Below are 27,779 nucleotides of genomic sequence, written 5' to 3'. Positions count from 1 at the left end.
GAGAGGAAAATAAAAGTGCCTGGAAAGAAGGGATTGATAGAGGATCAAAAATTGAAAGACTGGTGCGTGGAGAAAAAGTAAGGCTTGTCAGCAAAGGTCAGACAGACTGAAGGGGGTCGGGGTTGAAGCTGAATGGTCACAGAATAAAAGCTTATATTAAGATCAAGAGTCTATGCTCCCTGCTCTGTAAGGCTGTAGTGCGCATTGTAAAGAAAACCAAACTGTTATAATAATAGATAGATAATAGTTGAGGTCCAAATCTTCAGCACTCGTTTTCACAAGTTTTCGAGACATTTCACTAAAAACCAAAAATGTCAACCTCATGGTGGCACTAGAGGAATAGTCAGGGGATCACTACAGTCAGTAGGATTCATCCTCTGGGGACCATGGATATTTGTCTGAAAGTCCATCCAATAGTTAGAAGTAAGTGGCTGACCAACTGACCAATCAGCAGACCGTCCCTACAGAGCCTAGTGCTAGCGTGGCTAAAAAAGAGAAAATCAAGATAAGGGCTATCATGCTTCAAAAAGCACCACTGACTTTAAAATCCTGTCATCCATCCTCAGAAAACCAAACACCTCCCTCCATCTCTCCTCACCTTCCCTTCATCCTTTCTAGCTTCAACACTCCTTCACTTTGCAATCTCTCGCCCCTGCCCTCTCTCTCTCTTTCCACTCTTCCAATCTTTGCTTCATTTTGTTTCTTCCCTGATGGTCACATTTTCCCCATTTTCTTCCTTTTTTTCCCCTCTCCATTTCCTTGGGTTAGAGATATATTGAATAATTCAGAACGGGGCCTGATTTATAAGAGTGCTCGTAGTGCCCAGACGTCTCACTGTAGCTCATCAGTCTGGCGGATCGTTATGGCTAAAGAACGGCACAGCGGCCTAATCTTCAATGACACGCCGCTGTTCCCAAACTGGGGTACAACATCAGCACAGTGTGTGCCAAACGCACTATGTTGGCAGCGAATGACAGGCCGAGATCTGTCTATTCGTATGTTATCGCAGTCAAACAGCCAGGCACAGTCCGTCTCAAAAACAAGCGCTATTGTCATGTGAAAAAATATCCTAACTCCAGGTTTGGTGATTTATGTGTTGATTGAGTTATTTCATGGTCTTGTGTAGGCTGAGAAAATTCTACCATCCAGGCTATGAATCAACAAGGGAGGAGGGAGCATTACCCATTTCGTCTCCCCCACCCACATTTTCCCAGCTGCACTGTAGATCAGAATAAGCACTGTTCCAATCACAAGCCCCCTTCTTCTAAATACCTAGATAGACATGTTTTACCGACTGCCATTTGACAGATTTTTGCCCCAGGGAACCCTCATATGGGAAAATTTGTGTTGCTGAATTGTAACTGTCTGCGCTGTATGTTGGGAGATAATAGTGGTGGGAGGGAAACTTATGATTACAATAGCCATTCTTATACACTCATTAAATGGGATAATTTGGAGTCAATTGAAGTATAGGGAAACTGAACAATTACTCATTATACTGGGGCTTCCCCTAAAGGACCCCTGAGAATCCAGGGAATCTGAGAGCCACTAATAAAAAGCACTGCCAATCCTGATAACATACAGTAGGTTGAATAAAATATATATGCATATAATCTAAGTGTGCAATGTAAAAGCATAGCTGCATGATGAACAATTATATTCAGCTGTTATACATGGGCAGATAATCGGACAAAACCTGATAATTAGGTTGGGGTTCGAGAGTATTTTATCAAATCTGAATCCATCATTCAGTCCGCTTTCCAAACTGAATCCTTAGAGAATAAATTTAGGTTTAGCTTTCAACAGTTGCACGAAACTAAAGTTATAAATAACTAAAACTTAAAGATTCCATTGAGATCTGAAAGCACCTTTTGTTGGCCGAGAAGGCGGAAACACTGCAGCTGAATGGTAGCCTAATGTTCACAACCTGAAAATGAAATCAGCAACATGAATATGAAATGCTGATTAAATATGTATCTGACACACTGAAATAACAGTTGTAGCCTACTAACTTTTGAAGACCCTACTTTTCACCAACTACTTGCTCCAAATACTAGAGGTCCCAATTCAGAACTAATAAATTGATAAGCTTAAGCCATCCACCAACCAGCATCTCTAAATTTGGTTAATTAACATATTGTTTAATCTGTACTAAAACCAAAATGTGAAAAGTCCAGTCTTCCAGTCTGTATGCTAACCCAACTTAATTGCCTGCAGTCCACTCAGAGAAAGAAACGCCACAATAACACCAGTTTGCGATCGCTAACAAACAATCTGTCCCCGGCTAAACTACCATTTAAACTAGCAAAAGTGACGGTCTGTGCTAGCTAAGAGTGAGAAGCCTGCTACTTGAATGTATTTTACACTGGCATTTGCTAATAAACAAGAGAAAGGAGAGATATAAGATTTGATAAGAGATGCATTAGCTTCACAAATCTGGATATTTTACCAACCTGGAACCAGAATGGACCCAACTATCAAAATCCCAACGTACGTATGAGATGTTCAATTGAGCCACCTGACCTTTGAACTGTTATATCATTTGTAGGCCCTGCAGCTGTTCTGTGTGGTGGCAGTGGTAGAGTATGTGGGCATGTGCATGGGTGTGAGTAGTGGGTCGGGTCAGCTGGTCATCGTGCCAAGGTCAAAGCACGACCATGTTCAGACCAGAGAGGACAGACAGCCTGGATTAGGTGTCAGGTGTCAAAGATGATACTTCCGGGGATAAGAGACTCCTTTTACTCTCAAGGGGTGTTATGTAACATGTCTAATTAGACCCGCTTTATGGGGGTTGGGGTCCTAAATAATGCAAGCACTTACACAGACGCTGACCATCTGTGGATGGCCAGTGTTATCATTAGCTTTGCAAATACAGACAAGCTGTAAACTTGATCCCAGCAAGCCCACAGGATGAGGGTACAGTGGAGGCCACGCTGAAAGCTGGGAGAAAAACTTCCCGAATAGAGGAATGACCAATGAGTTGCTCCACTGAACCAAACCAGCCTGTCAGAAATGACCTCCAGGCCTTCAGAGGAACAACACTAATATTACAATTATATAAACGGTCCTCTGCCTCCTGTTCATCTCGGCTCTTTTTTCCCCTCAGCACAGTGCATGTTTTTTCTCTTTCTCACTTAAATTGTTTTTCTCTAGTGTCAAAATCTGCCAAAGACATTATTTATTCTCCAGCGGGACTGAAAAAAACAAAAAAAAAAACTAACAGGCTGAGCAGATGATGTTTCCTGCATGGCTGACTTTGTCAATCTTTCTCAATCTCCTTCAGAAATTTCAGTCAAAGCTATTTGACTCCAGATGTGGTGGTTGAAACAAAAGATGAGCAAAGAAGGAGGAGGATAAAGCAATGAGAGTGTGATCGATGAAAATACCCTGAGAGACTGGTAGAAACAAAAGCCATATATCTGAGGGACAGGTGTGCGCTATAGAAGGAAACAGCAGCTGTTTGCAAGAAATGAGGTTTTGGGGTAGTTCATGGGGTCATGAAACTACCCCAATAAACCTTCCAAGTATTTAGAACCATGTCAGTCAACTAGTATACATAAACAGATTTGGAGCGCAGCTACCTTTATTGCCAGAATATTTGCAAAACCTCCCCAGCCTTCTCCTGTATTAGCATCAGGTATGCAGACTCAGCATGTTCATTCACTGCATGTATGTTCATTTATCTGACGTCATGTTCATGTAATAGTTGTGTTTCACAGATTTCAGCTTTAGGGACATTTGTGAGTGACTTGTTTGTGCAAATGTATTCTGGAGCATCACAGGGAAAAAAGCCACTCTGTCAAATGAAAGAGTTGCCAACGCCATCCTGGATTACGTAGCAAAAGGTAGGCGGGAATGTATGTTTATCCAGACATGCTCATTTAACAAAGCAAGTAAATGGGCTTTACAAGAAATGTGGTCTTAACTTTTTTGAAGTACTGAGCACTGAGCCTACCACAGATGTGAGACAGTGAAAAACATAAAGTGTTGCATTTTAATTGGAAATATGGTAGCATTGGACAATACAACAATAAGATGATAGAAATGTGTCTGCTGAGATTTTGCCATGCCATTTCAACCCTGTCTCCCAGAAATTACGTTTATATAACACTAACTTGTAATAACTGCCAGGGTTTTTTTTTTCCCCAGTGCTTTTTCAAGTTCTTGAACCGCACGGAAGTATTAGGGAGGTGGTCAGGGTGGATGGTGACACCGGAGACCAGGGTGACTCCGGAATCCCACATTTTTTCAATATTAAACCAAGACCACAATCTTTCCCTTACATAACCAAGTGAGTGCCAAAGCACAACCATTAAACACTTTAATCATGCTTTGGTTGTTACAAGCAGATATTGGATTGCAAGAGTGGATACTGTAGGAAAACAAATGAAATATGTTGTCAAACAACATTTTGTAGATATTTTACGTTCAGTAAGAACATTTGGCAACACAGCAAATATGTTCATTAAAAAGGTTTCTTCATAATATTAATAAAAAATGTATTGGGGTGCATTGGCATATTTGCTGTTGCAAATTAGTAGCTATTATTAGTGTATATATATATGCATTTAACCAGGTTACTCAGAGAAACCATGCTATGTGGGTAACCGGAGAATGCAAACACATGAACTGCAGTAACCTGGTTACTGTAAAACCACATATACATGCAGCAGATCAGTAATCAGATTTCTCCCCTAACCCCAACCTTATTTTGGAAGCATGACTTACTTACTTCCTTATTTTAACCATACTACAGATAAAAGATGCTGTGTCGGTCCTGAATTTGTTTATTTTGTTTTTTGGTGTGTGTGTGTTGGAGCAGACTGACTTATCTTCACAGCACGAATGTGTCTGAATTTAACAAATAGTTAAAGACTTCTACAGTACAGGCAACGTTGTATTAGTTTTAGTCGGACGTTGGATGGAGTTATTTTAAATGCCAGAACACATCGCTCTGTGTAATCATCTCTCCTTTCATCCACCTGCTCCGTCTACATGGCCAAGAAATCGGCGTTCTCCAGGAGAAATCTAGCTGGGGAAATCAGGTTTCCCTAATCTCCTTTCCCGATTACAGTAACCAGTTTTCTCTTTTACATGACATTTAAGCAAGAAATCAGCTTGAGACAACTGTAACCCTGTTACTTTTACTTTTGTGCAATTAAACACACTGTATCTTTGTAATGGCTCTGGTTGTATTAGGTAATTACAGGCAATACTGTAAATCAATGAGCAGTGCAATTTTTTAATGTGATGACGTACCTTAATTTGTTAGGCATTTAATTCTGTCAATAAACGATATTCCCATTTGTTATTTTATTTATAAAAGAAATTCTCAATAGAATTTCTAGTAAATGTATCTCATCTCAATATATATCAATAAAGCAATACGAAATTATATGCGCCATAATAGAGGATTTTATCCATATTACCTACCCCTAATTCATGATACAATAATCAATAACTTCCTCCAAAAGCATGTCCACCACAAGGCACGCATAACTACACATTATAAAGATCTAACACACTCATATGAGATAACGAGTGGGGCAAGCAAACAATAACTACATTTAGATATACGAGACAGGAGCACGAGAGCGGCTTTTGTTCAACACACACAAGCACATAAGAAGGATAAAGGCAAACAACCAGAGCTCCCCTGTGAGCCACAGGCACACGGTTTTATTTATGAATTTAATTTGTGTTTTTCTTAAAGAGGCACTTGGCAGCCTGCCTCGACACAGAGGGGAGTTAGGACCCAGAGGAGGACAGCCAGGGAGCACTTTAAATTAGAAGCAGACTTCTCTCTCTCTCTCTCTCTCTCTCTCTCTCTCTCCGTCCCTCTCTCAGGGTATCTCTCTCTCTCTTTCTTAAAAGACAAAGAGACAAGGAGGAAGCGAAGGGAGAGGAAAGAAGAGAGAGACAGAGGAGTCTGGAACTGGTTTTGTAGCCACATCTTGTAGGAAATCCTGAACAGAGCATGTTAACGAGGGACACCGAAACCACGAGCACAGAGGCTCCACTCCCTGCACTTTGTGTGTATATGTGTGTGTGTGTGTGTGTGTCTGTCAGAAAGTACAATACACACTCTCAGATGTGCCCACTGAGCCACTACTGACAAACACACAATGAAAAAACACAGCCATACTGTACACACAACCACACATATGGCAAGAACCGGCAACTACACAATGCATAAATACAGGTACTGATACAACACACTCACACTGGATTACGTATTGCACAGACAAACATACAGTACTAGCTTAACAGACACACACACACACACCTCTCCAGGGACCAGACAGGGTTTCCCTCTCAGTCCACATCTGCAAACTGTATGTAGTTACCCAGGGATGATTGCAAAACTCACACACAAACACACACACACACACATGCAACAGATCAGCAAGACCTCCCCATGTGCTTGTATGTCAGGCGAAGCTATGCTGTGTTGGCCTATATGAAGACTCATAAAGAACAGATCTTACATAATGGTATGCAATAGTATGCACACTCGGGTAACAGTGGAAATGAGGGAACAGGGTGGATGATATAGTGGTGACTAAGAGAAAATATTAATCAAGACAAAAACCAGATCTCACTCTCTCTCATCCTGCATGCGGGATGGTTTGCACCCACGGGTGGAGCACATGCATTTTTCTCCCGGAAATGATATTGTCACATTTATGAATGTGTGGGAGCCTCTGAATGCAATATGTGTGATGGAGGGAGAGGGTCAAGCTGTTTGCATTTAGGTATCATTTATATCCGTGTGGGATGCAGGTATTGTAGATTTTTGGCATATTCTATTGAGCCGCTGCTGCTGTGTGACTGTTTATGGGAGCTGGTGGGCTTTCAAGATATATAGATATTTTTTTATTACTTTGTCTAACTTTTTTCATTACTTCTCGCTTCACAGTTCAGTTACTAATCTAGCACGACTTCATCTGAAGCAATATTGCTAAGCAGTATTCGCATAGTACAGTGTTCTATTTTACAATATACCTATATACTTAACAGAAGTTGAGATGATTATTTGGTTAAAACAACAAGATATGTAGTAAGGAGTTGTTGAAAGATATATTTTTTTCACCTTTGACAGAGCTAGGCTAACTGTTTCTGGGGTAAAGATGTCCCAAACCTATCTGCATGTACAGAGATGAAGGCCTTTTTCACAACAGATATTTTGACGTTGGTGTCAATATTGACAGGTGTCAATATTGTCACATAATGTTTAATGTGAAAGAGGTTGCTGGTAGTAATTGCTGGTGGCAATATTAGCATCTTTCTGCTCAGTGTTTGGTTTTACTGCACCCAAATGTACTGTTGGTTCAGTTTCACTGCACTCATCAATCACATTTCCAGCCACAGCGGGAAGCTGTTTTCAGCAAAAAAAAAAAAAAAAACTCTGGTAAACCCACTATACACTACCTACCCAAAACCAAAGGGCCGCCAGACGAAGACAGCAACTAGCTAGTGAACATAGTGGAGCATTTAGCAGCTAAAGAGACAGATATTTTTCTCAGGAGTCGGTGGAGACCAAAACAGAGATAAAAGGAGTAGTGAATATTGGAAATATTGTGTAAATAGGCAAATGTCTGCTAACACACTTTGCTACAAAAGCTTTATAAGGTGCTGACATATCAATGTTGTGTTCTTAGCTTGTTTCGCTGCTCTAAAATAGCACAAAAAAAAATTTAATCAATGAATGCAGCTTTAAGTTAATGGGCTAATTAGACCTCTTCTCAAGACTGCGTTAACTTGCTGCACTTATATTACAACTTAAATAAAGGATTAAAGGAATACTTCTAATACTACTATTTTTGGAAACAAGAGTTAGATGCAAGAATTGATATCATGCCTGTATGAAGCTAACGTTACAGCCAGGAAACAGCTAGCTCGGCCCTGTCCAAAGGTAAGTTAAAAAAAAACTTTGGACAGAGCCAGGGTAGCTGTTTCCTGTTAACCGGCTGCTGGCTCTAGCGCCATAAATCTGAATAAGACATTTTTAAAAGCTGACACTTTGACTTGTTACAGCAGGTAAAGCACAGATGTAATTAATAAGATAATGATGGCTCTGTTCCATTTAAGTGTCCCAATAAGCCATGCCAGTGAACCAGCATGCTCAATACCAGAAACCCCAGTCCCTGAAACTGGAACACCCAAATGAGTTTAGCCACTATTAGTGTTACTAATTACACCTGTGCTTTTCCTGCTTTGTCATTAAACAGAAGATCTTTTGTTAACCTTTTTAGATGACACAAAACTACAAATAATACTAAAAATAACTCACTTAAAATAACTTTTCCATTTTTCTGACATTCAAACATGCATCTGATAGTTGAGCTCTCCAATGCTAACATAAAATTCCCTTAATAATGGGATGAAACACAGCTGCCACTAAGCCCCTTCACAAGGATGACTATCATCAGGTGCTAATGCACTGATCTGTGACATTATTCTAATAGATTACACCTGTTTCACCTGACCTTGTAAGCGCCTTTAAATCTGGTAAGCCTCAGGCTCCTGGGACTTGATCCCATTCCCTCCTTAGCTGCTTCTCTCCCAGCACAGGTGTAGCAATTGCAAGGATGCTGAGGCTCGGGCGCTTTCACAAAATGCTGCGATCTGATTCTGGAGCAGCCACACACAATCACCCCTGGGACATTAAGCATTAATGGCTGCGAAACTGTAAATGTCACAGTGATTTGGGCCAAGCGCCGAGGGGACAGAGCCCAAAAGTGTGTGTGTGTGTGTGTGTGTGTGTGTGTGTGTGTGAGTCTATTGTCATGTCCCTGCCACTGCCTGAGCAAAAGGGATCGCAGTAAAAGGACACTAAAGTGAAGCGTAGTAATTACAGTATGACAAAAGTAAGTACACAGACAACATACACACACAAACATACATTCACACACACTTTCCCATACACTAGCTGCACACAAGCCAACAGCACAACCAAATATGGCAAATATACAGTACATACACACACTTAACCCATGTTTGGATGTACACTAAAGCTTTGCATACAAAGCCTGTGGGTCACTCCTATAGTCGTACGTACCAGGGTTATTCACCCTGCCCCCCTTTAGTTATTGCTGTATAAGCTTTCCATTATCACAGAGCACATACAGTTTACAGCAATAACGGAGACAGATTCACCACTCAAAATTCTTCTAGTGAAACAATAGGTCGTTGATGTCACAAAGAGGTACACGAACGCGGGCTTCTCATTTCTAGCCGGTGACCATCAATTTTCCAGCTAAAATGACAACTTCCTCTGGCAGATTTTATCAACTGAGGCTAGCTAGCTAACTAAGCTAACGTTAGCTCCATGCGTTGGTTGAAAACTCTGTCTCCGGCTGACTCTTTAATGTTTCCAGCTGACTCATTTTAAAATAGGAATCTGGTAAAAGGGTCTTAATTATGCACTTGATGGCTACATACATTTTATCATTCTTAAAGACTGAGGCTAAAGCTGCATGTCCAAGGCAAAAAGCCAACATCCTCACCAGTTGTAGAAGACACTGAAATAAAGAAACAGCACTGTTTTTGTGTTGTAGTGTTTAGCTAGTTGGAATTAGCATTTATTCTAAGTTTGATGAGGATAAATGTCAGATCAAACTCATATTTCATTCCAACATAACGCTTTTTGGTTGACTAGCTTACATACTCTGACTTGGACAAGAAACACTGAGGCTAGATTCATGCTTTGTTGTTCGTGTTTTCTAGTTGTACCTTTCACTTATTACAAGAGAAAACGCTTTAAGGATGAGGACTAACAGATGTGTTTGGCAAATGTAACACTATCTTGGAGATTAAGTTGCTGGAACAAGAGATGCTATCGCTAAACTCTGATATAGTAGCATCCAGTACCAGCCTCCGCACGCAGGGGGGAAATACTATACAGTGGATGTGCTACCATGAAGGGTTTTTTAGCATAAAATAACTTAGTATGAAATGCTCATTGGTCTTGGAAAAGCTAGTTAGGTTGCTACTGTAGGTAGCATGCTAGTTAGCCGCACATGTTAACATTTACAGCTTACCTTAGAGCAGATACTGTTTAATCTATTCCTCATACTTTTGCTCTTTTGTTTTTGTTTTTTTTAAAAAGGTAAAAAAAAGAAAAAGTATCACTCTTTCTACAGCTCAACCTTTGCTCAATTGCAATGACCGAGCACTCGCTCATGCACACACACACACACAACACATGTGCTCTTCGATACATGACCAGGCTTTAAAAAACCAGCGCCTCTTTTGTTCTGCAGGCCGTTTCTTAATTACACACACCACAGGGGGATTAGACAACACAACAGTCCATAATGACCGAAAACACAAACACACGTGCTAATACACACACACACACACACACACAGAGACACACACAAACATCCCTTCTGGTGGTCATCCCACTGTGCAGACATGGCTGGTAAAGTTCATTAGCTTCCACTCAGCCTCTACTGTATCTGTATTAACTGGAACAAACCAGGCTTACTGCACGTTACGCTGAGCGGTGCAGCGAGTTTCAGGCACACTGTCGAAACTAATTGAGTGAATGACTATCATGCAATCTGCTGTTGTATGATTATACCGTGTAATTGCATTTACATTAATGGGAGGGATTTATTAAAGCTCTGGCTGTAGGTGGAGGCAAGCCACAGACCGCCGGGAGCTGTAGATGCACAAAGCTATGGACAGGCCACACATCTGCTCAGATGCAGACAGGATCTCGTGCACAGGCGGGCTGAGAGGCCAACGGACATATCATGACACTTATATAAGCTTCCCGCCCCCAGAGGTATTTATATCCCTCGTTTGTTATCTATAATAAGACATCTCTCTTCTTTTTCTCACTCCTTCACCAGACTCCCCGGCCCTGCTGCGAGAAAATCCTGATTAGTGTCCTGATGACTTGACAGAGAGCGATCGAGATAGAAATACAGAGACAGAGAGGGAGGAGGAGTGAGGTGGAGGGAGAGACAAAAAAGTGCAGAAAGTGACAAGAAATAAGTATTTCTGTACGTGTCTGCATGTGTCTGAATTACTGACAATACTGGCAATTCCATAGCGGGCTGATTTGACAGTCGATCGTTTTGACGCCATATATGTTTGTGTGTGTGACTGTGTGTGTGTTGGTACGGAGATAAGGCCAGTGGTCAGATCTGGTGTGTGTCAACGCCACCTGAGTCCCTAGTTAGTAACACGGTCTAAAAAGAGTCATTCTGTCAGACACGGCATCCACTGCTGTGCCGCTCGCCAACTTATCAATCTGTCTGAGGAAAAAAAAAACAGCTGGAAAGGAGGAGATGTAGTTATCACAGGAACTATTAGCAGAAGGTGGAGCAGGAATGTGTGAAAAGGAAAAAGAAAGACAGCAGAGGATTCGCTTCTTGTGAAAAAGAGAAAGAGAGGCAGTGTTTGAGGAAGCCAAGGAGTGAATATGCCTGGAAATAGGGAAAGTATGGGAATACTGAAGTAGGTGGTGGGATAGAGAGAAGCAGAAGATGAGAGGGAAGAGGAAGAAGCAAAGGAGTAGGCAGAGAGGTGAAGGAGAAAGGAGAGAAGCGGAGGTATTGGCTATGACGTGGGGCAGATGCAGCCGCGGTAAGACAGTTAATGATAACTCGATTCAGGTGCCCAACGAGATTTTTGCTGTGTAAGAGTAAGTGTATAGTTTGCCCACCCTCACCCTCCTCCCTCTGTTGCCACTCTGTGCAGCCAAGCTAAAGTCTTCTACAATACCCTAATGAGAAAAAGCTGGTAGGAAAATCCTGGACTGAGTCCTACATAAACTTACAGCCATCTCACGGAACAGCCCAAGGAGAGGGGGGCTGAAGAGGAAGAAAAAAACACATTGAAAGAGAGTGAAAAATAAAAAAATGTAGAGCGGTCAACTCCTCATTCCTTTCGATACACTATATATATGTGTATATGTGGGGTGTATCTAGATTGATCTTTTAGAAATTAAAATGTCTTCAAATGTTTAATTTTATGGTCTCCTTATTTATTGATAGTACTATTTCAATGATTTTTAGCTTTAAATTGTAGCCTACCAACTTCATTTCATATGGAAGAGTAAATGAAATAAGTTGAGACCCTCTTGTTCTAAAGCCAACCAACCAACTAACCAACTAACCACCCAGTCAACCAACCAACTAACCACCCCGCCGACCAGTCAAACAATCATCCAGTCATCCACCCAACCAGTCAACACACCAATCTACCAAGTAGTCAAGCAACCAGCCAGCTAACCACTCCACCAGTTAAACATCCAAACGTCCAACCAGTCAACCAACCCACCAACCAGTCAAACTGTGACGATTAACGTTCCATTATCAGTCGATACTAAAAAAAACCAAAACGATTTTCTTTCGGAGCCGTGAATGCTACTGTCGTGGGCAGAACGTGACACTTACCTGCCAGTGGCCGCCGTTTGCAGGAGGAAATTTCGTTTTTTCGGAAAGCTGCTTAAATGTAATAGATGCATACAGTTGGGTCAGATTAATTCCGTCGGTACCCTCGGCACAAACTCACGGACCCACTACGTCACGGACAAGATCGTTCAAAAGTGGACACTTACTTTGATCAACTGTGTTTTCTGTGCCAAGTGCGCTCGTGCCGGACATTTTTTGTGGACTTTGGATATTCAAACTTGCTCAGTTAACTTTCTTTTCATAGAGGACTGAGTTACTTTTATTTGTTGGTTTGTTTATTGATTTTTTGTGGCCCATCTCAAAACAATCAACCAATCAAATACCCAACCAGTCAACACACCAATCTACATACCAATCAGCCAACCACACCACCAACCACTCAAACAAATACCCAACCAGTCGGCCCACAAATCTACCAAGCAGTCAAAAAACTACCCAATTAACGACCCAACCAGTAAAACACTTAACCATCCAAATAAACCAGCCAATCACCCTGCGAACCAGTGAAATAATCAACCAATCATCTACCCACACAGCCAGTCAAATACCCAACCATCCAACCAGTCAACCAACCACCTAACCAAACAGCCAACCATCAAACCATCCAACCAATCAACCAGACCAATTATCTAACCAGATCGGCGTTCCTGATAATTAACTGCAGATGACAGTGACAAAATTGTTTTGTTTTTTCATACATTTTAATCATGTCAAGCGGTTTTCTGAAGCAGCAGTAATTAACTGCCGGGTTTTATCTGCACTAATTGTTCTTCCTGTACAAATAATTGATTGAAAATCGGTGACAAATTTGCTGTCTGGAGACAAACACACACACACACGTGACTGCGCATCTTAAACCACAGACAATATAAGAGGGAAGATACTGTAGCTGGAGGTGAAAACAGAGATTATGAGCGGGTGAGACACACACACACACACACACACACACACACAGAAGTGACTTTTACAGGGCCCTCCCTCTCGATTTCACTTCCTTCTGTTATCAGACCCCTCCGCTGCTCCTCATTTCTCTTTTCCTCTCACTCTCCTTCTTTTTCCTCTGTTGGGGAGCTAGCCTGTGGTTTTTACAGGATTCACATTAATTTGTTAACTAGGCCACCGGAGTCACGGGGGTGGGGGAGCACAACACAGTCTGACAAGAGAAGAGAAGCGGCGCAACTAAATAAGTGCGTAAAAGTTTGCTGCTGCGGCCTCACCCTCAATCAGAGTCACACATACAAAAAGCACACAGAAGAAAGTGAGACCTCAGAAAATGCAGGGTGTAAAGCTTTCACTCGTTTCTAGTGTTTTGTATGTCTTTCTCACATGCACACACTCATCAATGACAATGAAAAGATTTCAAAACGTCAAAAACATATTCATACATTCACACACAGACACACACATATGCTGACAAATGCACATAGCCAAACACACACACACACACACACACACACACACGTACAGAGAGGCAGTGAGAGTGCTTCCTGCTGCTGTCTGGCAGTCTACAGTGGAGTTTGCGGTTTGCCCCTGAATCACTGTGGTCGGAGTCTCACCGGGTGTGTATCAGGTTAGCCAGTCCTCCCCCTGCCAACACACACACACACACACACACAGGCAGCTGCCAGACCCGGCCCACAAACACAGTTAGTACATTTACATGCACTTAAGTAACCGGGTTACTCAGAGAAACCAGGTTACGCAAGTAATCAGAGAACACATGATGGCTTTAACAGAGAACAGCCATAAACCACAGCTTCAGTCTGCAGAGCTCCACTGTGAATCCAAAGTACTCAGATCTCTTCTCAGTGTTTAGATTAGGCTGCTAAGGCTTTTCACTGGCCAGACAGACAGACACCTCAGAGACACACTTGAGGACTTTCCATTCATTATATGATTTTTAGTCACTTGTATTAGTGTCTGGAGCGCCAGCGTCTGTCTGTGGTAGTCTATTCTTCATCTGCTTTTACATGTAAAAAGCAGAAATATGGCCAAGTCTCAAATAATAGCCAACAAGAACAAATATGGGATGGGTGGAATTACCTGTAGCCTACTACAATGTCTCAAACGGAAAACTCATTATAATGTACACTCCCACAGCTCTAATTCCATTTTAACACGACATACTAGCTTTATTCACAAATTAATTCCAGTCTTTCCACTTTGCCTTTTTCCCCAATCAGTATTCTATCAGCGATTGCACTACAATGTCAACCTAGAGTCAGCTCATTATAGCTTTTACATTTTCTGTTCTACACACCTGGTGTTTGGTAGGTTTTTCCTGGGAAAAAACCCTTCCTTTGGTGCACAGAAAGTGTCAAAGAAACTCAACACTTCCTGCCGTTTTTTCACATTATAAAACCTGCCAACAAAGACACAACACAACAGCTAAACATGGAAGAAGTTTAGAGTTTGCATATGGTTTGAAGTCACCAATTTTTGCACCATTTTTTTTTTTTTTTTGGATGAACAATACATTTGCTCCCAAAGTTTTGCGATGTTTTGAAACAGACCTTCAGGTCTAACATACACTATATACATATACAGCATGTATATAAGTTTTCATTACTATTATATGTGACATAGTGTTTACAGGTTCAATGAGGGAGCATAATTGGCTGTGAAAATTAGTATTCACTTGTCAGTGTGTGTGATTGTTTGACCCAGAGGAAGGCCCGAGTGCGGTGGATATGTGTTGGTCTTGTTTTTTATTCATGTAGCCACGATAACAAGCGATTTTATACTTTTGTACTTTAACGAAGCAGCGTGCCTTGATTTTTAAGAGAATCCATTCCATCTCATGTGGACACTAGACTTTCAGCTCTGTTTTCATCTGTTTGGTGGGATTGCTGAGGATAAAAATCAATACATCCATGTTGAAAAGTGAATGAAGCAGTGACATATAGAAACACTACAGTGTCCCAAACAGACTTCAATACACCATGGGGTGCATTTTGATATCTATTATGTGCGTGAGATTTCCATGACGAGGAATTAATTTGTAGCAACTATAGCAGCAACAGCAATTTGCAACAAGATGCTAAATGCACCAGTGTTTTTGTTCCAAACACACGTGTTTTAGCTGGCCTGAATTGATACCCTGTAACAATGCACCACTTTCTGTGCACCAAAGGAAGGCTTTTTCCCAGGAAAAACCTACCAGGTGTGTAGAACAGAAAATGCAAAAGCAATAATGAGCTGACTATAGGTTGAAACTATAGTGCTGTAGCAATCAGCGATAGAAAGTACAAAAATGAGTAGCAGGCTGAGCACAAAGAAGGGTTTTCTTTGTGCTCAGTCTGTTTGCAGTTTAACAGCTTAAACAAAGCTCCTCATTAAGAGCAGACCTCATACTGAGCCGTCTACTCACACCTTACTGCATTCTGAGCTCTTCCTCTGCCTTGCTCCCTTTCACCGTCTCTCTCGCTCTCCTGCCACATCTTTCTGATTGTCACTCCTGTTATTCATCAATAATTGGCACTTTCAGCGCGGCGGTGGCTGAATCACTGAATTTCACACACACACACACACACTGTATAGTGTGTCGCCAGTAAACTGATCTATCACTGTTGTCAGTGAATCAGTGTTTGGATTGGGTTCAACCCATTATGCGAAAAGAACCTTCACTTTCTTCAAACAACCTTGGTGCCTGTGAGTGTGTGCTGAGTGTGTACACAACAGATGTTAGTTGGATTTTAAGACACAAGCGCGCACAGTAGGGCTGCGCGATATGGACAACAAAACGGCATTGCAGTTATTCTCGTAAATATTGCAACGATATTTGGATTGGTATGTGATAAACACTCACTCATTTCCTTCTGCCGAAGCCAAGAGCAAAGGCTCAGTGACTAACAGCAATAAATCCCTACCAACTAACATTAAATTCTGAATGTAACAAAGATTTTCCAGCACAATAACAAAGCCCTACACCCACACAATCACGCCTACATGAATACCAGCTACAGTCAGAGCTCAATGTTTTTTGACCATTGCTGTGTTCTCATTAGAGAGTTTAGTGAGCTCACAGAGAGTGTCACTGGATACATATTTGTTGTCCCTATTTCCCCTCTTTAACTCTCAACTTCTAAATGATTTCCTACATTTCCCAGAATGCCTCTTGTTCATCCCAAATTAATGCACCTAAGCATTTTAACTATGGGTTTGACATGTTGGTGCAGAGAGCAATAGTAAAGCAGGAGGTTTTCCGGTTAAGAAAAGCAAATCCCAACATGTGCAATTGCATTCTGGTCTATTGAGGCTATAGAAAGTAGTACCTCTGTCTCTGCTTCATCTAAGATGGATTTCTACCTATACGTTGCACGATTGGTGCAAAATGTCAGCTCAAAGAAATAGCCTCATTACTTGACTTGAATGTTTTAGATATTTAGAAAAGGTTACTTAAAGGTCCAGTATGTAACATTTAGGAGGAGTTTTGGGCAGAAATGAAGTATGTTTTCATTAGTGTTTAATCGCCTGAAAATAGGAATCGGTGTGTTACCATTACCTTAGAATAAGCCCTTTATATCTACAGAGAGAGCGGGTCCCCTTCCACGGAGGTCGCCATGTTACACCGACATGTTTCTACAGTAGCCCAGAACGGACAAACCAATCTCTGGCTCTAGATATGGCCTTTCATGTTTTTCGCGAGTTTCGTGGCCGCCGTAGTTTCTCCTACAAGCTTTGAATGGGAGGATGATCCGAGCGGTATTTAAATCGTTGCAAACTGCAATTTCAGTGGTAGACGCCACTAAATCCTACATACTGGACCTTTAAAGCTGCACCAGTCAATATTTTCATATTAACAACTGATCAAATGACTGTGTGAATGTGTAATGTGAAATGGGGCAGCAAATAGTGACAAATCCACTGAGAATTATCATCTGATTCACCTTTCAGCTCATTGTTTTAGTTTTGGAGTTTGTGGAGACCAAAACAGAGCTAAAAGGAGACTGAACATTTGATTTCCATTTGGCAGATGGCCAGAAATATGACTCCAATTAAATGCTAAAGTTGCTCTGTGTCTGCTGGATGTGTAAATTGGGCTACAATAAGTCAGGGAGGCATCTGATTAGTCAACAATTAGCCAAAAATAATTTCTAATTGATCAACAACTCATCAACCCTGGCACTGATCAGGCAACAACTGGTCATTGGTGGAGTTATGTAAATGGACAACAACTAGTCAGGGAGGCTTCTGATGTGTTTTACATAACAACTTGCTTTCAAAAATACCAGCTAGGCACATGTTAAAATCACCAATAAAATTTTAATATGATTGTTTGTGCAGCTCATAAATTTACACACAAATACACACACATACATACACACACCAACACAGATACACGTCCCTTGCGGCAAGCACTTTCCATGCAAAATACATGCAAGTCACATCACATGCTCAGCGAGACACATGAATCACAGAGTAAAGTCGTCGTCTCGCCCCCCCCCCTCCAACCACACACACACACACACACACTGGCCTTGCATGGTTAAGTAAATGACTACTTATTTAAACATAAGCAGAGTTCATGTCAGACTCCCAATGAGTTAAAGAGAACATACAGATTCAGTTCATTTAGAGAATATAGAAGAAAGCACACACACACACACACACACACACTCACATACATATTATGCATCTTCTAAAATGTAGACACATGATCACACACACCTATGATAGAAAGTTCAGATAGAATTCGCAATGAGGATCAAACTCTCAAACTGCAAGAATTTGGAAATGTCTGAAATTCTCCATGGAACTGGGAGAGGGGGGATAGAGTGGGGGAGCAGAGGGAGAAAATATGAAAGTAAAGTTGATGGCGGGTACAGGCCTACTTTTTCACTTCTATAAAAATGTTCTCTGAAATCCCACTCGGCTCTCCAACTGAGTTTTGATTTTATTTTCTCCTTTTTCCCCCCCTCTTCTCTTTCTTTTTTCCCCTCCTTCTTCTTCTACTGGTTTTGGAGGCTGTCGGAGATGGCACACACACACACACACACACACACACACACACACACCCCTCCTCACTCTCCAGCCAACGTGAGGCTTTTAACTCCAGAGGAGGAAAAAAAGCGAGGGGTCCGGGAGAAAAGAGAAGCACAAGAGGAGGAGGAGGGGTGAGGGGCGAATAGGCGACGGGGAGGGCAGGAGACATTTTCTGCTGATTAAGTAAGTGTTTGCTTCGGCTTCCATTATTTGACAGACGCATCAGAACAACGAGCAACAAATGTGAAAGCCTGCTTTGCTGAATATAGAGCAAGAGAGCGAAACAGAAGGAAAAACAAAATCAGTAGCATATTTCAGCAAAATCCCTCCACCCCCTTGAGCGCAAGTGGTTTGTCGGTCTTCCAATGAGGCTTTTCAACGTGATGACAAACACCTCTCCTGGCCAGGTGTCCTCCCTCACTGTTCGGGGCCGTGTAATCCTCTGCTTAAATCAGTGTGAGCAAAGGATAGAGTGCGCTGGACGCGTTCCCAAACTCCCCTCCTCCTCCTCCAACTTGGCACAACATCCAGCTCGCCGCCAGAGAGGAGACACCTACGGGAGTCCTGTGGAAGGGCGTGTATGTGTGTGTGTGTGTATGTGTGTGCTGCTTACACAACCTCACTCACTCACTCACACACACGCACACACACACACACACACACAAAAGCTCTCTATCATACACAGATTCTGCAGGAATCATTAGCAAAAACAGCAGAGGGAATTTCACACAGGCAATGTGCCGGGCAAAACATCACTCAGAGCATACACCCCAGGGGTCTTCAATTAGACCCTAAATACCTCAGCGAGTATCCAGGGGTCCTAATTACTTCAGACTGCTGAAAATGGCCGCGGGCGGCCTGAGGCTGGGGGCTTACCGAGGATATGCCTGTTTAGAATAGATTCTGGCCCCGAGATCAGTCGGGTTTTCCTGTGTTGTTGGTCTGCAGCATCAGACAGAGCAGAGCAGAGCTGGTGGCGTGCTCTGGATGTATATATAGCAGGAGAAAGAGAGACTACTGCAGGATTAATTCTCCAACCAGAAGGCAGAGCAGAGAGAGAGAGAGAGAGAGAGAGAGAGAGAGAGAGAGAGAGAGAGAGAGAGAGAGAGAGAGACAGCGGCAGAGGAGGGCCACGGATCAAGAGAGGAAGGGTTCAAAATATAGCAAAAGAAACATCTGCTCTTAAAGCATCAGTGTACGCACAGATTCATGCAACGGAGTGCTCACACACACACACACACACACACACACACACGCAGGGGGCATAGAGACAGATTGATCTCAGTAACGTTACAGTGCATTGCAGAAGCAGTGACCTTTTCCTAAATAGTTACAGATAGACATTAAAGGGCAAACAAGAAGACAGGGAACGTCTAAACACAATCCTTACTGCCCTGGGGACGCATGTACACACACATACAGAGGAACATCATCACAAATCACCCAGCACTCATTTCAATACGTTCAAATCCTCAGTACATTACTAAGCAGGGTCTGTAAAACATCCAAAAGATCCATGTCAAACCACACGCCCTGTTCGACTTGAAAAGAATTAGCCGCCATCAGACAAAAAAAAAACCTAATGTCAGGTAGGACTTCAACGTGGTCTAATGGGGGATGCTTAAGAAGGTGCCGAAAACCAAATAAACGTACAAAGACTTCAGAATTATCCAGTTTCAGGGCAACTATCGTACATTCAATCCAGACTGCGGCGCACCCACAACAGAGTTTGCAACATAAATGAACCTCTTTCCTCTCTCCTCCTCTCCCTCTCCATCTGTATACATTTTTATCCCATTACTGCATGTTACTAACGCGACATCTCTCTCCCGTGGTTTTGTGCTTTCTCGTCTCTCTCCTCTATCCTTCTGTTGCTTTCAGCAGGTATTTCCGCCTCCGGAGCTGCAGAGACTGGATCTTTGGTTGTGGCCCACCTGCTGCCCCCATAAAGAGTACGGTCTAAACCTGCTTTACAGGAAAAGTGCAATGAGATACCTTCTGTTATGAATTGGCGCTATATAAATAAAAAAAACCTGAAGTTGAATCTGTGCCAAAGGTCTGTGACGCAGTTCACAGTACATCCATGGATGATGCAATGGGTGTAGGTCAGCATTCAGGCTAGGACACACTATGCATCCTTGCGTATAAGCAAAAAGGTTACAGGTTTGGGCATTTTAGTATCATAAATTAAACATAACAAAACAGATCAGTTGACACTTACATCACACTGAATGGAAGCTGTGGAAAACATCACAGAGAGTTTGTAAGAGGTTGTGAGTAGTGACGGTGGCCGCCTCACAAGATTTCTTTGGTTGGATCATTTATGGCAGATCCTGGGTCAGGTTTCTGTAATGAATAATTGACATGATGGAGCCGATTTGACTGGTTCTTACTACAGCTGAAACAATTAATCGATTGACAGAAAATGAATCAGCAACATTTTAAACATTCCATCAATTGTCAAATCATTTTTCCAAGCTAAAAAGCCAAACATAACTTATGTGATGAGCATTTTCTCTCTTCCTTCTGACATTTTAAAGACCAAACAATGAATTGAGAAATTAATTGGCAGATCAATCTATAATGAAAATGACCCTAGTTCTTACCATTTCACTAATATGGAAAAAAACTGAAACTATGACATGTAGAAATTGTCCTACTTTTAGAGGTTTTTAGAACTGTTGATCATCCATCGTACAAAGGGCAAAATTATCGTACAAATGCGATAATTATCGTACACCTAGCAACACTGTATAACTTGGGAATTAGAGAACTTTATAAGCACAGCATCATATTGATACTTATGTGCAAATTTTCAGGTAGCTTTTGCTATCCTCCATCCCTGATTGGTTTGTGATTCACCAACTTCCAATTCACACTAAAGAAAGTGAACAACTGGGGTGCGACATCATCCACATTACTGTGTGAGTGGCAAAACAGCTAGCCCGACGATAAGATCATATGAGCTTAATCACTTTGTGACTCTCAGTTCCAAACCACCCCAACTGGAATCTTGTACATAAATCTGAGAACGGACAGGAAGTTGAGCAATAATAAATAGTGAAACTAAATGAGAACCAATTAAATAATCCTCCCAACTCACTAATTTCACTCACAGATACAATCTAAAGGCACAGGGTCAAATTCTTATTAAACAGGAATGTTCTGCCCTAATGTGGAGGTCCCAGTGGGGGGTCCGTGAAATGAAAATGTTTGAGAACCCCTGACTTGGATAATAGTATCAAGGATCGCCTTTGCTCCCTGAGGGGCCACAGGGGACTCATGTGCCCCTGCTGCTAAAAAAGTCTATTTGTAAGACCTTTAAAGATTTGACATTTACAGACATGGAAATCAGCTGTGATCGCTGGGAGACCAAGACAGAATAAAGAAGGAAAAGAATGATGAAAGGAGGACAACAGAAGAAAACGGCTGGGGTAAAAAAAGCAGCAAGTGCGAGCAGCATCACGGACAATGTTCCTGGGGGAAGAGGAGGACAGGCTTACTTAGCATCTCAATTAAAACAGTGATGAGGGAAGAGGGGCGAGAGAGTTACGGCGTGAAGCAACAGACAAGGCAGAAGGGGCGGATGGATGGAGGGAGGCGGAGGAGGTTGGGAGGGAGGCAGACAGGGGAGGAAGGAGCAGAGGTAATCCGAATGACATTAACACACCCACACACACACACACACACACACACACACACACAGCACCTATGAGACAAAACAAAGGCTGAAATGTCCGGAGCACAGCAGTATCAGCCAAGGAAACATTCCTTCCCATAGCTCTCTCTAACATCCAGCTACCAAAAAGCTCACACACACACACACACACACACACACACACACACACACGTTGCCTACCCTCCTGCTTTCCTCCTCTCCAGAGAAGGGAATCAGCGCAGGTCTGTACACTTATGAATCAATAATACACTTCAGTGGCAGGAATGGTTCAATAAGGCTCTGTGACTTGAATAGACTCCACCCCTCCGCAGCTAGTCACCCTGAAGGAAAGGTGGCCACTCAGTAAACAGCCACTCCAGGTGTGTATCAATAAACTAATTATATCAGCAGCCCCTCACTGTAGGCCTATTGACCTCATGTGAGGTCAATAGATTTTCATCACTCGCATTCGTTATGAATAATCGTTTAAAAGCTACCACTGGCTCAGAGGAATCGGAACAAGAAGTGGGAACGGTAAAGCTAGAGCATGTGGGCAGTAGGGGCAAAACACACACACATTAGTTTGTTTCACTGTCCCCATGGGGACGGTCATTAACATAATGCCTTCCCTAGACCCTAACCCTCACCATCACAACTAAACGCCTAACCTTAACCTCATAGTAACCTGCACCCTGAAACCCAGTCTAAACCCACAAAAAGCAGTCTCTACCCGTGGGGACCTCAACTTTTGTCCCCACAGTGACACAAGTCCCCATGGGTTAGTGTGCATTCAGGTTAAAGTCCCCACCGGGATAGAAGAACATGAAACACACACACACACACACACACACCCACATGTCAAAATCTGTGTGTGTATGCAGGCCATGTGCTTACTCTTTGATTCCAGGTCTTGTGGTCATTCATTAACCCTTGAGGTCAACTGGGAAAGCTGCTCAGCCAAAGCAGGTGTTTCTTACCTGCCACAGGTGGAGGCGCGCGCATGTGCGCATGAGCAGACAACTGTCTCAAAAGTAAAAGGATATGGGTTGCAGACCATCTTAAGACACCAGCTCCGAGGCCGGGTGGTTTGTTTCAGGTAGAAGAAGACCACGGGGGCCAGGGTGGGGTAGGGCAGGCTCTCCTCGCCGCTCGCCGACGCCTCCTCTCCGGCTGTAGAGATCCCGTCAGGCGCCGGGGACGCGGGCTCCACCACCACCTCGCCGCGCTCCCCGCCTCCTATCCCGACCCCGGACAGGTCGTTGAGCCGTATGAAAGTCCTCGGCAGAGAGGAGCGACCCTCCGAGCCCCTGGCGTCGGGGACCCCGGAGAGATTTCCCCCATCCTCAGCCATCATTCACCTCCTGCAAGCAAAATGCGAGCATAAACATGCGATTAGAGACAGTAAATATAGCTGGAAATGCTGGAGTGTCCGCAGCAGTCAGAGCAGAGCGCATTATAAGAATTCGAGAAAATATGTACATTTAAATCTGCTGATTTTTATTTTGAAATCTACCAACTTTGTTCATATAGTGAAAAACATCCTGCTGCACATATGCTCACCATTACATGTAAATATTGTAGGAACAGGCAACAGTAGGGAGCAGTGGCGGTGGAGGGGTTACTTTAGGAAAATATGCGCACACCTCATCGAAAAATGATTGCATTCAATTGTTTTTAAATAATGGATAATGATACAAAACGGATTTTTTTTTTATGGCTACAGATCGACTAAATAAGCATATATTTGCTGCCATAAGCTGGTAAATAGAATGGAGCTCCTAATGAGCCTTTAAAAATCAAGAGGGGCTCGCATTCCTTTTCATCAAAAACAATGCCAACATCTCTCTCTCATCAGCAACAACAGCCTGCGATTGTTCTAATCCGTTTCCAAACTTCAGCTTCGTCAATTATCTATCGACAATACGTTCATTTTGAAGTGATTTGCTGCAGTTATTTTTCTAAACGAGCGCAGGAGCATCTTTCCGTTCGATTTATTACCTGTAATGGACTCGGTAGATGTGCCCAAAGCGCGCTCAGTCATCGCATGATCAGTTTTTGTCGTGGCTATAAAGTCCACAGCAGCCTGAAGAAGGGGGAAAAAAACAAAAAAACAAAGCCCGGTTGGTAAGAAGGAGAGACGAGGAGGAAAGAGATAAAGCAGAGAGGGACAGGGAGGAGAAGAGGGAGGAGAGGGTCTTGGTGGTTTGGTGCGTCTGGCGGACCGTATAGTTTCCAGGTGGTGTGCTGCTGCGTCTCTACAGACACGGTGCGCCCCGGACTCCGGTGTCCAAGTCTCTCCAGGGGCCTCAGCAACACTTCATAAGCATCCCCCGTTTGAGATTTAAGAAGAAAGACAAAAAAAAAAAAAAAAAAAAGGAAGCGTGAGATGTGTGTCTACTTTTGCAGGTAAAAATATTAACGCCGAGCACAAACTTCTTTCTGCTTCCCTCCTCCTCCTCCTCCACAGAGCTGATGGACAAACCCCACCCCACAAAAAAAAAAAAAGGAGAAATAACGACAATTAGTGATCTATTCGTTTCCCGCGTTTTCCTCCGCTGTTTTCTCCCCTTCAAATTATGAATCCAGTACTTTTCGTTGCATCCACACGCGGTTTTCAGCGCATATCCCGCATCAGTGTCTTAAAGATCCATGGAGATGCTGCTGCGCGTCCTGTCGCTCAGCACAAACAGGCGTCAAAGAGACGACCTTTGATATTTTCTAAATATCACAAACACCACCCCTCTCCATTGTTGCACACATGAACGACCGGGCGCTCCTGCTCTCACGCTTGTCTCCTCCAGACTGTATTCAGTCGGTTCCGTCCATCAGCAAAGCTCACACAGCTGGATGGGGGATCCTAACTTCTCACTCTCCGCCCAACGAGCGCCCACCGCCAATCGCACCAATCACGGCGCGGCCTGACTTGGAGCTCCCTCCTCATTGGCTGAGATATGTGTCGCTCTAAGTTGTACAGCGGGGAGGGGGGGGGGGGGGGGGGGGTGAAACAGCTGGAATCTTATTGTCAAATGTCAGCCAATGAGAAGCGAGGAAGCGATGGCATCTAGCAGCATCGCTGTGTGATTGGTGCAGAGCTTTATTATGGGGAATTTTTCCAGGGGAAAAGTTGCCAGACTATCCAATTAGCAGAGAATGAACAGTTGGCATCCAGTCATTATGGAAATTCAACAAAATAAAAGAAAAACAGAAATTCATCATTCTTATGTAATCATTACAAAATGAAATGAAATATAAATATAAATAGGGAGATTCTTTTTTTCATTTTGGTTGCCAGATTTGGGGACCCCAGGCCCTGGAGGAGTGCTCTGGCATGTATTCTGGTCGCCACTAGGGGAAGATGTTTCCCCAGGCTTTTCTGTCTCTCTCTCACACACACACACACACACACACACACACACACACCCACCCAGAGTACCTACACCTGGTTTAGGGAGTAATACAGCCTGAGGCAGAGCAGAGAGTTGCACTCTGTAGTTTTTAAGTGACATAATGTCTCTGAATTACAGTGCTGTCCCTGTTGCACCTCTATCTTTTGTATTTTAAGGATTCTTCAAGTCTGGTGCACATGCACGCACATATACCGTCTCAGCACAGTACTCCCTACACTGCCTTGTATTACGTACTTTATTTTCATTACAGTGTACTGTATGATCACTGATCTGAGAGCAGGAGCAAATCATTGAGGAAGACCAATTTCTTTTTCATAGGAACTGTCGCAGCTAGTGCTTCTGTGCAGTAGCAGATATTAATGACCTGGGCTGTTTACACATAGCTCATTGCGAAAGCATGAAGACAGCATCACACGTGCACACATGACCTGAAAAAAAAAAAAGCACCTGCATGTGCACACAGGAGGAAGAGACAAAGGGAGAAAAAATGAGAGCGCAGATCTTTACAGCCTCTGTCAATAGACCTTGTTTGGGCTGATTACTTTAATTGTGTACTATCTTAACAGAGTACCCATTAAAACATATTGATCCAGCACTGCTTGTACCTATTAGGCAGGAATGAGGCACGGTTCTGAATACATAAGAGAAAAAGTAGAACACAGTGAAGACCAGGTTCTGGGTGAAGCACACCTAAAAGTACAAATACAACATTCATTAATAATAAGTAATACAATTATGCATCTATTATTCATAAAATGGAATAAAGCATTGGCAATTCAACACTGAGTGCCCATGAACACTTCCCAAGGCGAGCTTTTATGAGTGGTTGATGAATGATGTTTGTTAGAGTTGGCCAGTTCGAGCTAAGACCCTAATTTATCAGACTGAGTGATCTCAGCTCTCCGGGGAAAACTTCCTGTCATGGCTACTCTGCAGGCCTCCTGACCAGCAGCACTGCTCATACATTACTGCTCACCTTCAGCTGACCACCATGACAGACCTCTCTGACGGAGAAAGCCTGATACCGAGGAGATGAATAAAATCAGTGACTCGCATCTCTTTGGTCGACAGGAGGATCCAATATATACCTGCAGCACTATGAAGACTTCTGCGACGCAGAGAAATGTGTGTGCCTGGGGGAAGAAGGGACATAGAAAACATCTGATGATTGAAAAACAAATGGCTGTGCTTTATTAAACAATAACGATGGTAATGCGAGTTGGTCGGTTCATCTCTCCAGCACTTTGGTCCAAAGCAAGATATCTCACCAACTCCTGGCCAGATTGCCATAAAATATGATAATTTGCGGTTCCCTGAGGAACACCCCTAACCTTTTGTCTTCTCACCAACAGGTAAAAATTTGTCACTGACCAATACTTTGGTCCTTGAAAAGGTATCCTGAAAACTAATGGCTGGGCATCCCTGAAATGTCAAATGTCCAGGATGTATGTACAGGATGCATCCTAAGCTTTATGGGGAACCTCTGACCTTCCTTTCAGCACCACCATCAGCCAAAAATGTCTACTTGCATACTAGAAATAATACAATCTATTTGGCAGACTCCTTTTAAATCACATTAAGTGTAAGTAAAAGGTCATAGGTCAAATTCATACCGCCGAGAGGATGAAACATTTCAATTTCGGACACTCCATGTGTTGTGGTACACCGTGGCTGGACCCAAAAGCACGACCAGCACAGAGGGAGTGAAGTAGTTAGTTTCCGTTCATTAGGAAGTACAGCGAGGAACCAGGAGTGTGGAGGTAATTTTTGGAAGCCGGTGGGCAACTTGGAGGCAGGTGAGAAGAACGGACCTGAATGCAGGGTTTCAAAGAGTTAGTCTAGGTTTCAAATAGTCAGACGCCGAGGCGTAATACCACTTGGGTAAACGGACGATCTGGCGAAGACTGGTGAGAAGAGCCGGGTAGATATACTGCCGGGTGTTGATTGTGGATGGGGAGCAGGTGTGTCAGTCACTGATTGGCAGTTCCCAGGAGGCCACGCCCCCAGCACCCACCTACCCACACACACACAGACACACACAGGAGGGGAACCAACAGGGGACAAACAGACAGAGACACTAGGAATGGTACAGCTGTACCATGACACCATGAGCTGTTCTTTAGTACCATCCTCAGGCCAAAATGGCCACTTCACACACATGATTTCTCATAATCTAATAATTGCCATGAAATTCCCTTTTGTATTGTAAAGACCCTCTGGTGCCACACACAGGACAAACTTAACAGGTCTAGCAAAATTATCAGTAGTTTGTTACTTCTGGTCATGCTAGCGGCGTGG

The 27,779-nt window shown here is 42.9% G+C and overlaps 1 protein-coding gene across 2 annotated transcripts in view; it reads right to left on the bottom strand.

Moving 5' to 3' along the window:
- The window catches only part of cacna1g (calcium channel, voltage-dependent, T type, alpha 1G subunit), a 258,783-nt gene extending 234,239 nt beyond the window's left edge, over nt 1-24,544 (bottom strand). The window contains exons 1-2 of one of the 2 annotated variants that reach the window (XM_044179327.1): nt 24,073-24,544; nt 23,118-23,435 (exon numbers count right to left, since the gene is read on the bottom strand). In XM_044179327.1, coding sequence (XP_044035262.1) covers nt 23,118-23,428 — 311 coding nt within the window. In that variant the 5' untranslated portion in view covers nt 23,429-23,435; nt 24,073-24,544. The remainder of the gene's footprint in view (nt 1-23,117; nt 23,436-24,072) is intronic. The other variant, XM_044179328.1, reaches the window with a different exon arrangement.
- Between the last annotated feature and the right edge of the window lie 3,235 nt (nt 24,545-27,779).

Source organism: Siniperca chuatsi, linkage group LG20 (assembly GCF_020085105.1).
Source record: "Siniperca chuatsi isolate FFG_IHB_CAS linkage group LG20, ASM2008510v1, whole genome shotgun sequence".
In the NCBI taxonomy this organism is placed as follows: Eukaryota; Metazoa; Chordata; class Actinopteri; order Centrarchiformes; family Sinipercidae; genus Siniperca; species Siniperca chuatsi.
The sequence above is the reverse complement of the archived record's forward strand: the minus strand, read 5'-3'. Positions and strand labels throughout refer to the sequence as shown.